Below are 15,886 nucleotides of genomic sequence, written 5' to 3' on the forward strand. Positions count from 1 at the left end.
AGAAGAGACAGCAACAACCAAGAGAAGCAGAGAGAATACGGAGATCACAGAGAGGGAGGAGGAGAGAGGGAGGCAGAGCGGAGAACAAAGGTGTGTGTGTGTGTGTGTGTGTGTGTGTGTGTGTGTGTGTGTGTGTGAGAGAGAGAGAGAGAGAGAAGAGTTGATTTAAAAAAAATACACACAGTGGAGAATTGGCAGGACGAGGGGAAGTGCGTTGTGTTTATGCCCTGGCAAACAGACACGGGTGTTGTGCTGTAAGTATTGAGGGTAAACAGAGAGAAAGGAGGTGGAGGTAGAGTTTGTACAGCCAAGTAGATTTAAGAGGTCGTGGTAAGGAGAGAGGCCGGGAGAGGAGCTGGGCGGCGTTGCTTACCTTGTATCATGTAGTTTGACTCGACGCATGTCAAGGTCCAGGCTGGCCAGCTCCACCCGGATCCGGAGCCGGAGTGACAGTTTGATTAACTGTCGAGTGCCTCGATATCCCAGAGCCTCTGCCGTCAGCGCATGCAGAGCAGCGAGGATCCCGAAGGGTTATTTACCCCGCAGCGCCCACATACACCGGAGAGGATATCCATGTCGCTCTTGTCACTTCCTTTTCAGCTAAATTATTAATGAAAAACACATTTTTATTGATTTGTGATCTCAGATGTAATTCCAATCTGTAGACTCATCTAGCAGGTAGTGTCACTCTCTTTATGTGATTGTTTCCTCATTGAGTGTTAGCATGAGTATACAGATACATAACAACTGAATTGAATATACCACATAAGCATACTGGTGACCTGTATTACATCAAACAATAATAAAAATAGATATAACATACGCGTATCTTCCCAGTTACATCTGCAGTATGTATTTACAGCGTCTGCAGAAAACAAATACCCAAAAGTAACCTCCTGGCAGCTGTCGGTACATTTGTATGTGCAGATGCACAGCAGAAAGCCCTTGTGCAAGGTCTATAGTGTCTGCATATACAGTACGCAGCGGTATATTACATACTATTTCCAACACATGTACTCCATTGTGCATGTGTGCATGTACATCTGAAGACCTTGGAGAGACTTGCATATGCACATAGCTATAAATATTAAGTCGCTACTATCCTACAGGTAATTCTGTGATGTGCGTCACCTTTAAATTTGCATCACACGTTTGAATATTAAAGGGGGTGTTTTAAAGGAATTAACATACAGCATGTAATTCTGCCCTGAGCGTGGCGCACGCTGCATGCCAAAAGGAGTAATCATGGCTGACTTTCTAAAATGACTGATAAGAGATGACGTCAAGTGGCAGCTATTAAATTTCTGTGCTTGTCTGTGCTTTTTCATTCATCTTGAGTTGGCTTTTAAGCATTCGCTGCTTCGCTGGCTTCGCTGATTGAAATCGAAGTCTTTTTCTCATTTAGAGGAACTGTCAAAGCCAAAATCCACCCAAAAAACATCTATCTGCTGATTACTCTTATTCACATGAGTTCCCAGCGATCAAGCAACTAATACTCTGTGGTGTTTAATAGCCTGCGATGGAAACTCGTGACATCAGTTTGCAATGGATACTGGCATTTGTGCACTGAGAATGTGTCCGTAATTACATCTCTTTTTGTTTCATTGTGGTGCTGCTGACAGGTCCAAACGCCAAAATGTGTCCATAAATTTACTCAGCACACTGTCGGGGTGTTAATGAAAGTCCCCATCAGCTTTATGTTTAGCAGCTCTGGGATTTGTCTCAATAACATCATTGAAATGGCTGCAACAGACAGATTCACGCTCTAAAATAAAGACTGGGCTGTGATTATGTGGTCATATTAATGCCGTATGTGTATTTCCCTTCAAGGCAACCATCTTGGCATGCCTGAACTCTTTCGTCTTTGAAGAAATAAGTAAGCAGCGTTTTATAGACTCAAAAGTTCTGCTATGCGAGTCTACAAGGCATTGAAAAATCAATAGTCTTTTAGTCAAAGTCGGCCGTTTCTGCCCAGTACTAATTTTATGGAATTTCTTTTTCATTTTTCTTTATTCGCTCTTGAATCCAATGAGTGAAAGATGTGTTTGAAACAGTGTCTCCCCTTCATCCTTCAGTAAATATGTGGTTTATTTCGGGAGCCAGTCAATCAAACACAATATGATGCTCAGGTATTAGTAGACTTAAGATATGCACCCAAGGTCCCATAACGAATATTCCAGTTTGCTTTCATGATGAGTTCATTTGTGAAACTCTTCATCCACAGTTTCAGAGCAGCGTGCATTTGTTATTCTGTTGTTGTTACCCTTGCTGTGGGATTCTGTTTCTCTGTGAAGCCAGTATATCATTATCCTTTCACCCAGACGGATTAGCTTGTTGCACAGAGCCTCTCCCCTGATGTGTCTCACTCTTGATGAGCTGACCGGGTTAGAACAAATGCAGCTAAATGCCAAAAGTGTCAGGATCCATCTCCGGTGAACTCTGATGCACCGCTCACCAATCTTTTAAATATAAATTACCAATAATCCATACATGTCCCAAATGCTTATGCTTAAACTTCAGTTATGCTCCTGTTAGATAAGAACAAGAGATTCATTTTCTCTTTCTTTGTGAGTCATGTTCTCTCACTTCCGCACTCAGGTGTGCAACATTCTGTGCATGACACACAACTGCATTCAATCAAGCACATCTTGAATTCTTTGGTACAGCTATGTGTGATTGTGGTATCTCACTGCGAAGCCGTCGCGGGCCCACATTTGAGCTTCATTCCCCATGACACCCTCACTTGTTAAAATATGAGTAATCACCCGCGTAGGAGACTTAAATGTCCTCAGATGGGACGTTATGACGTGTTACAGGCCATCGCCAGCGAGAGAGCGACAGTGAGAAGTATGAGTAAGGAGGCTGCATCCTCACAGAAACACAGAGAGAGATTGAACTGCTGGTGGTTGCCTGATCTCATCTGTTCCCACTAGTGCTTGAGTCTCCTATCATGTTCACACTGTGTGTACTGTCATGTACACCGTGGGTAGCATCAACTTGACTAAAAAGCAGCCCGATATCCCAGTGTAGTGTGACCTTTATGCAGCAAGGCAGAAAGCTGGAAGTGTGGAGATCAGGGTGACGGATTAGCATCTGACTTTAATGCTGGAGACCAGAGTTAGCGTCCTGTCACAAACCTGCAAGTAATGTCTGTCTAACCACAAGCTTTCTCTAACTTTAACCAAGTGGTTTAATTGACTGATCCTCGTTGTTCAGCATTAACCACACTAAGCATGAATCTGAAAGAACAAAGCTTATAAAACACCCTCAGTGACCTCAAGATCAGGAAATACAGCAGGACTTACCCTAAGGCCCCCATTATGTCAGTTCATGTTGTGATTTGTGGTGCATATTCCTAAACAAAAATTAGCAGTATATCAATATGAATCCAAAATTAAAGGCAAAATATTTGATTGTAGCAGCTTGGTGACATAGTGGCTATGCCTGGAGGGCTACTATAGGGGGGAGCTAACCAGGCTAGCGCTAGTCAGTCACAATAGCTCCCGGAGCTTCTCTCTGCTGTTCCGTTCACTCCCACCCTGCATGGTGTTCACCACTGTGCATCATTTCAGTTCAGTTCAATAAAAAGTTATTGAAGAGGGACAATAAAGCTCTGCTGATCATTAGCGAGCTCATTAGCATGGTCGCTAACAGGACCATAAATTCACACAGGTTATTCTAAAGGCCTGTTTGTACCACTGACTCCTGTCTCATAAGAGAAGCCGTTTTAACACCGACAGGGGAGGTTAAATAAAAGGTCAGCACTCTCAAGATGGTTTGCTACTGGCCAACTGCACAAATTTGTGAAGATTTATTTTACCCGCGAGCTAATCCGTTAATGGATTGGAATTATTTGCCGTGAAACTTTGCCCTTTTAAATGCTGGGGTGATCAAGCCTCAAGTCCGAGGCAGCTGCCCTCTTTGCCTGGTTGGTAATCCAGCCTTGTCCATCGCACTTTACGGTCCAAGCACTTTACAGGCTGACTTTCATGTCCACTTTTGACTTTTTATGCAGTTTTCAATGTGTCATGAGGAATATTGCCAACATTTTGAGCGTGATCAGTTTCTGTTTTACCTAAAGTGTTTTACATAATCTGGCTAAACAGCTGGCTTTTTACATCCTGTGGGGCTTTTTTGTAGTGGTGTCACCGTGTTCCCGGATCTCAGCAATTACCCAAGAAACTGGATTTATCCTCTAAGAGAGAGAAAGACAAGAGAAATTGATTTGCTAAGTACACTGAATTCATGCTCTCTTTCTGCTCTCATTCACACCACTTCCTTCTCACCTCTTTTACCTCAGTCACGCAGTAAACTACAAACACACACACACACAAACTGTGCCCAAAAGTAGGAGCAGAGAGTGAGAATCAGGCCTGCGTGGTGTCCAGCTTTCACTCTGGATTGGAACACTTTGTGATGATGACCAACCAAGCGTGAACCACCACTTAACCAGCCTCCCCCCTCCAAGAGAGAGATAGTTTTCGCAAAGCGCTTCGTCAATGGTGCATTCAAGCCTCTGCCGCCGAGCCTGAAACAGGTTTCCCTCATCACAGCCAAACTGGGGCACTGCTGGGTCAGAAAACCCATTAAATCTGAGTTAGGCTCTTCAGAATTTCGGGAGATGCTTTAAAGATGTGCAACATGATTTGCATCAATTAATCAGCGGCATCTTGACCTTTTTGTTTTCCCTCTAACATTTCAAATCTTTCACTGAAATGCATCAGAGGATTGACAGTCGGGAATGTCAGCCAGTTTGCTCACACCTGAGTGTCACCAAAATGTTAAGCACCCAGTGGATGTTCTCCGGCGTTGGATCTGAAATATTTAAAATTCAACTGGTGGAACAGTAATGAAAGAGGCTACAGTCTCTACAGCATCACCTTCTGTAGTGCAGCGTTCAATTTGGAGGAAGAATACAAAGTGAGCCTGGAGGGATTATGTGCATGTGTGTGGTGTTGTGTATGCGTGTTGTGTGGTTGTGTGCTTAGGTGTGTGTGTGTGTGTGTGTGTGTGTGTGTGTGTGTGTATGTGTGTGTGTGTGACAGGTGTGGAAAGGAAGACAAATGTTCCGTAGCTTCTGAGGCCAATGATTTCATTCAGCAAACAGCACTGACGATATTGTGTGTGTGTGCGTGTGTGTCTGTGTGAGGGTGGAGGAAGAGGCCGAGATAGAAAAGTGAGATAGGGAGGCAAACAGAGGGAATGTGGAATTACAATACGACTGTGAGTGAAACTAAATCCATTGTCTCTGGAGCATTTCTTTAGATTTTCAGACTAACTGCTTGTAATTTTGATGAAATAATCCCCTGGACTCCTGTTGCTGCACAGTAGCGCATTAAATCATTCTGAAACTTCGCTCCCCCCCTCCACACACACACACACACACACACACACACACCGACAAGCTCAGGGAGTGCTGTGCGCCCGACAAAATACTCCCCCATCACCGCCACAAGCTGCTGCTCAGTGCCTGCGAGGACCGAGCAGAGCTGCGTGCTCCTCTCTCTCTCTCTCTCTCTCTCTCTCTCTCTCTCTCTCTCTCTCTCTCCAAAGTCTCTGACGAACAGCAGCCATCTGAGAGCGCAGAGGCGAGTTGGGGCTCATTCACTGTGACCACAGCAGGACCGATGTTGAAAGCGCGCACCAGCCTTCCTCCAAAATGTGCCAGTGCGACTCATCTGGATCGAAACAGAGACCGGGCTCCCTCGCCGAAGCCGGGAAGCTCTTCTTGAAACACACCACCTTTCATGGCTTGAGGCACATCTTCATCAGCGGCTCCTACCCCCGGAGAGTTGCGTGGCTGCTGGCTTTCCTGGCAGCTTTGGCTCTGCTCTTCACCTGGTCCTCCAACAGAGTGCGGTACCTGCTCTCCTCGCCGGTGTACACAAAGGCGCACATGGTGTACGCCAAGCGCCTCGTTTTCCCCGCCGTCACTATATGTAACCAGAACCTCCTGCTGCCGCGGCGCATGAAGAAGACGGACATATTCAGCGCAGGGAGGTGGCTTGGACTTTTTGGGAGGAACTGGCAGGTCTCCCCCGCTGCGAGAGATGCGCTCACACCTCTGAGGGGCGACGGTGGAGGCAGCGCAGGGGCCGAGCCGCCCTGGTCCCCGCTGTCTCGGATTTTGGACTTCAACCACTTTCTTCCTCCTCCGCGGGAGTCCCAGCCGTCCATGAGGCAGCTGCTGGACCGGCTGGGACACCAGCTGGAGGAGATGCTGCTGTACTGTCGGTACCAGGGAGAGCTCTGCGGGCCGCGCAATTTCAGCACCGTGAGTGTGTCGCCAAAGTTCAGTTCTTTGTGTTAACTCGCCCACACCCCCTCCCAACAGGTTGATGCAGCTGTTAGAGGTGGATGCAGCTTTTTCAATTAGTGGGCCTAGTCAGAGGGTGAGGTATTAGTAGTTGCCTGTCAGTGTGTTTCATGTGCTGAGCGGATACATGACAGCTCGCTTTGTAATTAATCTGCCGTGAACACATGCAATCACCAGGCTGTGCACAATGCGCATTCCTCTGCGCTGTTGCTTGGTAATGCGCCTCAGTAGTTCAATTAACTCTCTGTGCCTCTCAAGCTCTCGCCACGTACAGTAAATGCCGCTATAATATTTATATATGGGCTTATGCCGTGCTGCACTCCAGGGAGAGTTAACAATGATTTATCTCACCTAATTGAATTTCTGCTCACAGTCTCCATAATGTTCCAGGATTATTCTCGTAGTTTTCCTAAATTGACAGGCTTGACAACACTGATGTTGGTAGTGTGATATTTGCATTTTAAAATGTCTCACAGAATGGCATCTGTTCTTTGGTCTTCACTCTCTCTCACTCCTTCACACGCTCCTTTGGTGCCTCTCTCTTTTTGGCTCACTGTTTCCTTCACAGACACTGTGGAAAATCATGGCTGTAAATCCCACGAAAAACAATATCAAAAGTTGAATCATCTCATCAGAGGTGATTGGAAAACACAGCAGTCTCCTGTGTTCACCATATGGTCTGAAGGGGTTCCTCCTCTGTAGTCCATCAGTGCTCGATCAATGTGCGGATAGTCCTGTGCTCACAAGAGACCAGTCTGCCCCTAATGAAGACTTTTGATTCATTTAGCCACGCTTTACAACGTTCACCGACACTGTGATGGAAAACAGTTAGCGTTGGCCTCATTGGTAAACTGCAGCCCCATTGATTGCACTCCATCATCGCCTGGAGAACAATGCGAAAGCCAAATGTTCCCCTCTCTCCCACCTCATTACCCAAATTTGTTTTCAGTTAAGTAGATTTTCTTCTGTGTTTGAAACACAGTTTGATGTTGGGGAATCAGTTTTTTTTTTCTTTGCCGCTTGCAGCCAACAAGACTGAGGGTTATTTTATGTTTTGAGGGAAATTTCTAATTTGGAGCTGCTTGCCTCGGTGGCAGCCCTCAGTCTCTGTGTCATCGAACCATATCCCCGAATAATTCATCAAACACATGCTTTTATTTCTTCGCAAATTTGAATCTGGAACAACAAAACAAGTTATCACAGACAAACACATTTCTTCCTTCCAACCTATTTAGAAAACGCTTCATGTCTTTCAAAGGGTGACCAAGCAACAGCAACCTATTTCAGAGATAAACATAATGTTGAGGTCTGAGTATTGGGGATATGTGCTGGTGCATAGATAATCGATGATGCCTTGCTTAGCCTCAGGGCAGGCGAGATGAGCCGTCGGCATGAGTCAGGCCAATAGAATCAGTCACACTTGAGAAGTGAGGTGTGGAGGAGGAAGGGGAGCCTGTCTGCATACAATAGGTTTCAGGATGTATTGACTTCTGTGCAGGAGGCCCCCCACGTTGCCGGTCCTTCTTGAAACTCCATAAATTTGGTCCACTGGCCTCATCAATCCATTCTTTCCTTCCCTCCTCGCAAGTGCTGCATCTGTCTTTATCTGTGCTTCAACAACACGCATGCTTAATTCTCATCAGGCAGGTAAGTCTCAGACATTGATTTCAGTTACAAAATCCATCCTAGAACATGCAGTCATCCTCTGTCCCTCCTGTGCACCCTATCGATCTGCCAGATTTCCACCCAGTTTGCTTAAATCTTACTGGGAGGTCTAACTGGAGGTGTATTGACTCTCTGTCCGGGTCATCAGTGTCATGGGTTCTCTCTTTTTTGTAGATTTGTGGATGAAATGTTGGGACAAAAATCAACGCTAAAAACAAAAAAACTGCTACAGCTACGAGCAACAACAGTGGATTTGTGGGTTCAATATGTGTTTGTTTTTTGCTCGTTATCTAATATAAATAACCAAGCAGGCATCCAAAGCTACAATATGCTTAATGTTGACCGAGTGGCTACAATAATGTGTAGCAGGAGATGAAGTTTCAACCATCTAAAACAACAGTGAAGATGAATCATCTCTTCATCACGACTTTGAATTTGTGAAGTTGATTATTAAACCTGCATTAACTGCTGTTTGGGCCATTTGGTGGCAGCACTATAAGACTCTGACATAAAATAACTTCACCAGCCAGTGGCTAACTTTGTTGGTCTATTGTGTGATGCTGGGTAGCTAGTGTACAGTATATATATAAATCTATTATTATAATTTGGGCTTTTTAGCCTTTATGATAGACACACAGCAAATGAGCTGCAGGTGGGAGTTGAACCTGCAGCCACTGCAGAGGACTGACAGCCTCAATACATGGGGTGCACACCCTACCAACTGAGCTTTGAGGGCACCCCATGTACAGTATATTTGTCAGAGGTTTTTCACTGAAAACAGCTTGTCCGTAAAACCGTTAAGTTGCAGGCTTTAAACCAAAAAAAATTAGCTGGAAGATGCTAAAAAAAAAAAAAAACTGTGTACAGCCGAGAGAAACTGCAGAGTTCATCCCTCCAAGTGACTGCTGTCACATCAAACATAAATGTACTGATCAGTACAGATTTAACAGTCTTACAGGCAAAAATCCTCTAAACTATTTTTTCCTACCAGCAGCAGCATCATTAGTGCACAAAGCAGTGCAACCATGCGCATTTTATTTAATAGTTTTGACTGTTTGTGACTGGAAAAACTCACAGTATGCTCTCAGCTCTCTGTACCTACACATTTAGCTCACACCTGCTCTCTGACAGCTAGCAGAGGCATCTTGGAAGGTGTCGCACAACAGGTGGACAGAATAATCTCCCGCAATATAATGTCCTGTGATAAATATTACATTTGTAATGATGACAAAACAATCTCACTTCAAGGTACATAGCTTCTCTGGAGCATTTGGCAGCATCACACGGTCCTCATCTGCTGATTGAGTCTGCTCAGTTGCCAGCTTGATGATGACTCTTACGATTCAGAGCCGCCTCTCATCCACCTTGCATTGAAAGTTAACGATCAAAGTGGATTCTTTACCTTGGAAACAGCAGCTGACAAAGAAAATCCCACCTTCAGGCCTGTTTATCAGCTTTTCTGGATTCTCACCTGTTGATGAGGACTGTGTGATAAGCACGGAGGCTCCAGAACAACTTCGCAATGTACCTCGAGGTGATATTGTTTAGGAGCGATTTGAGAAGTTTACAGTAATGTTCAGTTTTTGATGAAGCTGGTGTAGAAGTATTGATTCCAATCTGTGGTGTATTTTTTGCTTTTGGTGAGTTGTAGTGTAAAATGCTCCTTTTATTGTTCGACACTCCCTCCCCACACTGACAACAAGGAGTGGATACACTGAAAAAGTTAATTGCACAGTTCATTATCTACTCATTAAAGTGTTGAGTTTTTTCTCCCCCTTCAGGCAGCAAGAGTAATTACAAAAACGCTGTTGACATGCTTATTATGCTCTAGGCTCCATCATGTTCCTAGTTGCTGCACCCAACTCCGCTACTACGGTTGCTGCCCCTTTCAGCTCTGGCAAACCAATCATTGTTAGTTGATGTAGTGCGTTACTACTGGTGTCCCAGCGCAGGGAAGTTGTCAGGAACTAATTTAAAAACTGTGGTATAGTGTGAAATACAGAGAGATTTACCAGGTGGCGACAGACTATACCAGCATTGTGTGAAGATGCAGAGCTCAGGCTCAGCAGGTTTAAAGGTGTCATGTGTAAGAATTGGCCCCCTGTGGAATTCAAACTCAACACTGCACACAAGGACATGTACAGTCCCTCCCATTGTAAGCTAGCGCTGAATAGCCAGTGTTAGCATGAACAGCTGTTTACTTACCAGTCTGAGAGAAACGTTGCAAGTTCAGCATTAAGCTTCATACCTTTACTGGCCGAAAGCTGTCTCCAGAAAGCAACAGCAATGTTTACTCTCACTTTGCTTCTTTTCTTTGCCACTGAATGTGGTTTCTTGCTGGGGGCGGGTGCTGGTGGTGGTGGTAATGGTCAATTTTCAAGAGCTTCAGCCATCTTTGTGTTTACTGTTCTATTCACTGACTACCTGTCCTTAAAGCAGCACCTTCAACATGATTGACGAGGTTAAAGTAAGCCCTCTCATGTTGGACTGAGGGTAGACTTGACGCTACAGCGACTCGCTATCACCTCTTGAGGTAAATAGTGGTGTTACGAGGACAGACCGGGGCTAGCCGGTTAGCACGCTAATTTCAGTAGATACTGTATCTACCTACAACACAATCCATAGATGTCGTTGACACAACATCAGATTGGTTAATTGTAGTTCATTTTTCATTTTGATCATTCTGCTTGTTGATCATAAATTTTTTGCATGTAACACAGTGAGAATATCAGAAAAGCCTATTTTTAGCTGAGCTGATTCAGTGCCAAGTAAAGCCCAGACAACCTTTCATAGGTGTGTGTTTTTGTAACTGTCATAACACATTGCACCTCTGTGCTCAGCTCTGATGGAGAGGGGGGAAAGTGGTTCCCTGGCAACTTTAGGGAACAGCTTGTGCATCCTTGTCACATTGTCATGTGAAGGATAGCCGAGGGCCTTCTCAACAGTCTCGGGCTGTCTGTCTGTGAATTATTTATCGACGAGGGAGACAGTGACATTTCTACACCCTACGAGAACAGGAGAGGGTGATGTCTCTCTCAGTGTTTTTCCTCATAGGTGGGCGCGATTTGAATATTTGATTTCTGCGTGTACAAGTTTAGAAGACACAGTAATTCTCATTTTAAATGAAACGTATAAGGCTAAGTGTTGAGCTGTGTAAGAGCCAAATGTAATACCAGATTTATCCCTTCAGAAAAGCTGCTTAGTTGTCACAAGTAAACAGTATGTTCACCCCTAATACTAAATGTATTTGAGTAAAAAGGTTAATAGCATCAGGTTTTAAATGTTTACTCTCTCTCTCTGCAGAGCTATTTCACTCTTGCTCCGTTTAATTTAAAATAAATTAGGTTTCAATTTTTCTTCTGTTTTCTGGTTCGGTTTTTTAAGGCTTTTTTGGGCGGGGGGGGGGGGGGGGTTCTGTTTCTGATGAAAGGTTACGCTTTTCCAAAATAAGGCAGAGCTCCTGCTGAATTGTCAGGATGTGTTTTGGGAATTTTATGCTGCACAAACACTGCAAACAACACTGAACGATGCAGACAGGCTGTGTGACAGACAGACATGAAGAAGCATGTTCAGACTGAGCACAAACCTCAAAGGTACAGAACACAATGGAGATCCTGACTCCCCAAGGTCACCACAGGCACCAACTGCTGCTGCTCTTCACTCAGTGCGTGCAGCCAGCACAATCTCCTGGTTACCACAGCAACTCTGACTACAGGCCTCCTGTAGTCAATCACCACATTATCAACACACACACACACACACACACACACACACACACACAGATGGCAAGCAGGGGTGGTTGCACACATGCACACAAGTACTGTACACACACCCTCCCTTGTAAGCGTGCTCATTCTTACTATCGTACAAATGTGTGTGCGTGCTCGGACGCGTGCTCGCTGAGAAGCAGGCACTTCCACACAATCATGAACAATCTTATCACTGTTTTTTTTTATTTGTATCTGCCAAATGCTTTCCTCTTGTCACTGTGAGCAGCGATGCCTCTTTTTCTGAACGTTCAAACTTGTCACGTGAAGAATCGGCCTTTATAAGCGGTAAACGGGTAAAACCTTGGACAGAAATTGTCCTAACAAATTGGCTGGTTTGGAATTTTTTCAGTAAACTGTGGCTTGTTTGGCTGTTGCAGGGAAAATCTGTCCTTAAAGAAGGCTCAGAGGAGATTCAAAGACCTTTTTTTTCTGCAGGTTTTACGCATTCAGATGTTTTGTGCAGCCGATGCAGGCGGTGCCATGTTATCATTAGATTTCCCTGTCTTATATTCCAAAGAGTAATGATAAACAGTGATCTGATTATGGTCTGAGGCAACTCCAGGACTGAGATGGATTTCAGGGGCCTTTTACTGATGTTTGTGTCATGCTCTGAGGTAACTACACATAGGCGGCCATTTGCTTTTGCCACTTCAAAGGTCACATCTCATGTTGCATCCAAATATCAAAAGGCTTTTTATTACATTTCATCAATTTCTGTCTGAAAAGCTCCTATATGACCGCATCCCGAGAGGCGATCCATCCATGTGATTCATTCTCCATTCTTCAGTGAGCAGGATTCACATTATGCTAACTTTTCCTTTGTGCGACATGGCTGCAGTGTTTTCGCCTCCATGCGGCTAGTGTTTGTGACATTTGAGTAATTTGTCATGAAGTGCTAATGTCTGACTCACAAGTCACCCATGTAATAAATTCCTCCTTGTGTGCTCCCAAGGTCTTCACGGTGCATTCAAAAGAAATCCCGCTTCAACATTTTTAGTCATTCAGCAAAAAAAAAAAAAGCTTTTGTACCAGCTGTCTGTGTTGTGATGTAGTTATTTGCACTGCAATCTTACAATTAAGCCTTATCTCTATTGTATGTTCTGAGTGCAGAATTTAGACAAAGAGTGGAGGCCAAGAAGGAGGAGACTTATTTCAGATATTATTTTTCTGCTCCTTTTGTCATTTCTTCCCTACGAAAGCCTCCTCCACTTCCTTTTGTCGTTTCCTCGTATGAATGTCAAAATGTTGAAGGTTAATAATAAGTTAATTGTGAGCTGGGATGCCTTGATTCAGGGCTCGCAATCATGTGGCTTGACAACAAAGTAGAGGAACGTTTCTGTTTGGATCCTTGCCAGAGTTTTCCATTTGCTAATGTCTATGATTTGATTACACATCCATTAGTTCACTGGAAATCATGTCTTTGCCAATAGGTCACAGTTCCCTGCTGCACTCTACAGTCCAGCAGATGTCCAGCAGACACTACTGTGCAGTATTTGCCAGATCAACTAATAGGACACAACACACTCCAGGCATCTGAGGGCAGGCATCGTTAGGATCTGACGAGACTGCACCATGTTTAGTGAATTCCAGGTTTCATCTGTATGTTTCTGTCATACTGTGGAGATAAAAGTGGAACAGCAGCATGTTGAGCTCACTTGATCTGGCCTCCTTTTTTCAAGATGCTTTGAATCCAGTTGGGTGAGAAAAAGAGTGAACTCAGTGATCATTTGATATTTGAACTATTCATAGATTTTAAGCAGAAATGGCGAAAATTCACTGGTTCTAGCTTCTTGAAAGTGTTCTTTGCTGGTTTTGTTAGTTTTCCATTGTATAAAGCAGAATATTTTGGGATTATGGACTGTTACGCAGGCAAAGTGAGATATTTATAGATGTCAGCTTCAGTAGGTGGAGGGCGTACAAGACATACATAATGTGAATAATTGTTAGTTGCAGCACTAGATGTGATGATGATTAGGCCTGCAACCAAAAAAAAAAAAAAATCAGAATGCATTGATCTGCCAGTTATTACACTGATTCATCATCATTTGGTCCAATAAAAATGTCATTTTCCCAGAGCTCAAGGAGATGTATTCAGATTGCTTGTTTTATCTGACCAACAGTCCAAAATCCTAAAAAAAAAAATGCTCAGTTTCCTTTCATAAGAAACAAAGAAAGTCACAAAGAAATGCAGAAACATGTAAACAAGAATCAAGGCTGCGTCCTCGCCTCATCGGCCTGGACTCGATTCTGGCCTGAGGCCCTTTGCTGCGCGTCGTCCTCTCCCTCTTTTCCACGCTGTCACTCTCCTCTCTCTATCAAATAAAGGCAAAAATCTTTCAAATAGTTGCTGCTTGATTTCCTGTCAGCGGACCCATCAATTCATCGACAAATTGCTCCAGCTCTAATCATCGCTTCCTCTTATTCAGGAACAGAAATCAGCCTGTATGTGGGGATAGACAAGAACTTCATTCACCTTTTGCAAGATTTCCTCTGATGCCAGCAGTCGTGTGTGAGATTTCTCAGGCACAGGATATCCCGCTCTGAAATAAAAGTCGTGTCATATTCACTCAAGCACATCCTGTATCATGCAGTACTGAGAGGGGTGAGGGCTCAGTTTGTCAACAGCATTTCAACACAAAGACCTCTGAGGTCTGCGGCTGACAGCCTAACAAGAGCAGGTTACTGTAGGTGCTTTTCAGCTGCTTCTGAAACAATCCCCTGCTTGCCACTACCTTTATCTCCACTCCACAAGCATTAAACGCTTTCAGCTGCACACTGTGATTTTACTTTTGGACCAGAACTGAGGTGCTCCCAGTCTGTCCTGTAATCGTGTTGCTTCCACATGTCACTAAAATCCCTGTGTGTTTGTCTCTTCATGTATTTCAGATATTCACACGCTATGGGAAGTGCTACACCTTCAATTCGGGCCAAGATGGACGGCCGCTCCTGGTTACGATGAAGGGTGGGATGGGCAACGGCCTGGAGCTGATGTTGGATATCCAGCAGGATGAATACTTGCCTGTATGGGGAGAAACTGGTAAGATTACCTTGAGGACACATTGCAGGAAACATCCCATTCCCAGTTCTGAAGACCTCAGCTAAAATCACAAGATTGGTGTTTTTGTTTGCCCTTAAGCGAGGACTTGAGTTCAAAAGTTTTTTTAATCAACTAAACACCAGAGTGGCCAGTTATTTTCAGTGTTGGTGCTGGGAGACATCCATCTCAGGGAATCCCTGCTAGTCAGGCCGACTGTGCTGTGATGCGTTCGCTGCAGGCACTTTTGATACAATGATTGTGAATCCTGAATCCATTTAGTGTGGTGAACATGAGCGTACCAAATAGGTTAAAATGTGTTTTGTCTCCAGCAAATGTCAGCTCAGGTATGCACCTGAAATATGAAATCCTCTCAACTCTCCTCACTGTACGCTTCCTCTTAACACACACTTATTTATGAGTGATGATCCTGAAAAATGCACCCTTTGCTCATTTGAAATGCATCTGCTGTGTCCCGGCGATGTTATTGACTAATCTGTATAAAGACAGATGGATATTGATCACGGAAATTTTATTTCATTGTAATATAATTGTATCACTTGTCAGTTAGCCTTCAAGTCCGCATAAATCAAACAAGAGCAGAACCATTTGCCGGATATAAAATCAATGGACAGGCTCTTCCAGTCAGGGCCGACCCATCATCAACACAGTTGAGTCTCCTCTGTGCTGCTGCAGCAGACCCTGAAACTCTGATTTTAAATGCAGCTGCATATGTTGCTGTGCATTTCCATCAATATTTGATATGCACTGGGACATGAATGGAGGGAGACAGTTCAGTGGTCGCAGGAACTCCGTGTTCACAGTTATAATTAAGCAGGAAACACAAAGCTGTGATATGAGACTAATATTTAAATCTAAAGCTGCATGTACTCAAAGCCTAAATTATTTAATAATGTTAATATCTAATGTTCTTTATGTAAGATTTAAATGATGAAAGAGTTTTACTGGAGGGATGTGGTGGAAACCTAAGGATGGGATAACTACAGTACAATACAGTCACGTACTTCAGTCACATGCTTTTCATCGTTAAAATTATTTTAGCATGATGTCATTATTATATTATTGTCAATCACTTTGCAT

At 44.0% G+C, this 15,886-nt stretch overlaps 1 protein-coding gene across 3 annotated transcripts in view; it reads left to right on the plus strand.

Moving 5' to 3' along the window:
• The window catches only part of asic1b (acid-sensing (proton-gated) ion channel 1b), a 143,769-nt gene that overhangs the window by 110,233 nt on the left and 17,650 nt on the right, over window positions 1-15,886 (plus strand). For 2 of the 3 annotated variants that reach the window (XM_076741298.1, XM_076741283.1), the window contains one exon: window positions 14,638-14,788. In XM_076741298.1, the coding sequence (XP_076597413.1) occupies window positions 14,638-14,788 (151 nt within the window). Of the gene's footprint in view, window positions 1-5,465; window positions 6,275-14,637; window positions 14,789-15,886 lie in introns of those variants that run through there. The other variant, XM_076741292.1, reaches the window with a different exon arrangement.

Source organism: Chaetodon auriga, chromosome 2 (assembly GCF_051107435.1).
Source record: "Chaetodon auriga isolate fChaAug3 chromosome 2, fChaAug3.hap1, whole genome shotgun sequence".
Classification (NCBI taxonomy): Eukaryota; Metazoa; Chordata; class Actinopteri; order Chaetodontiformes; family Chaetodontidae; genus Chaetodon; species Chaetodon auriga.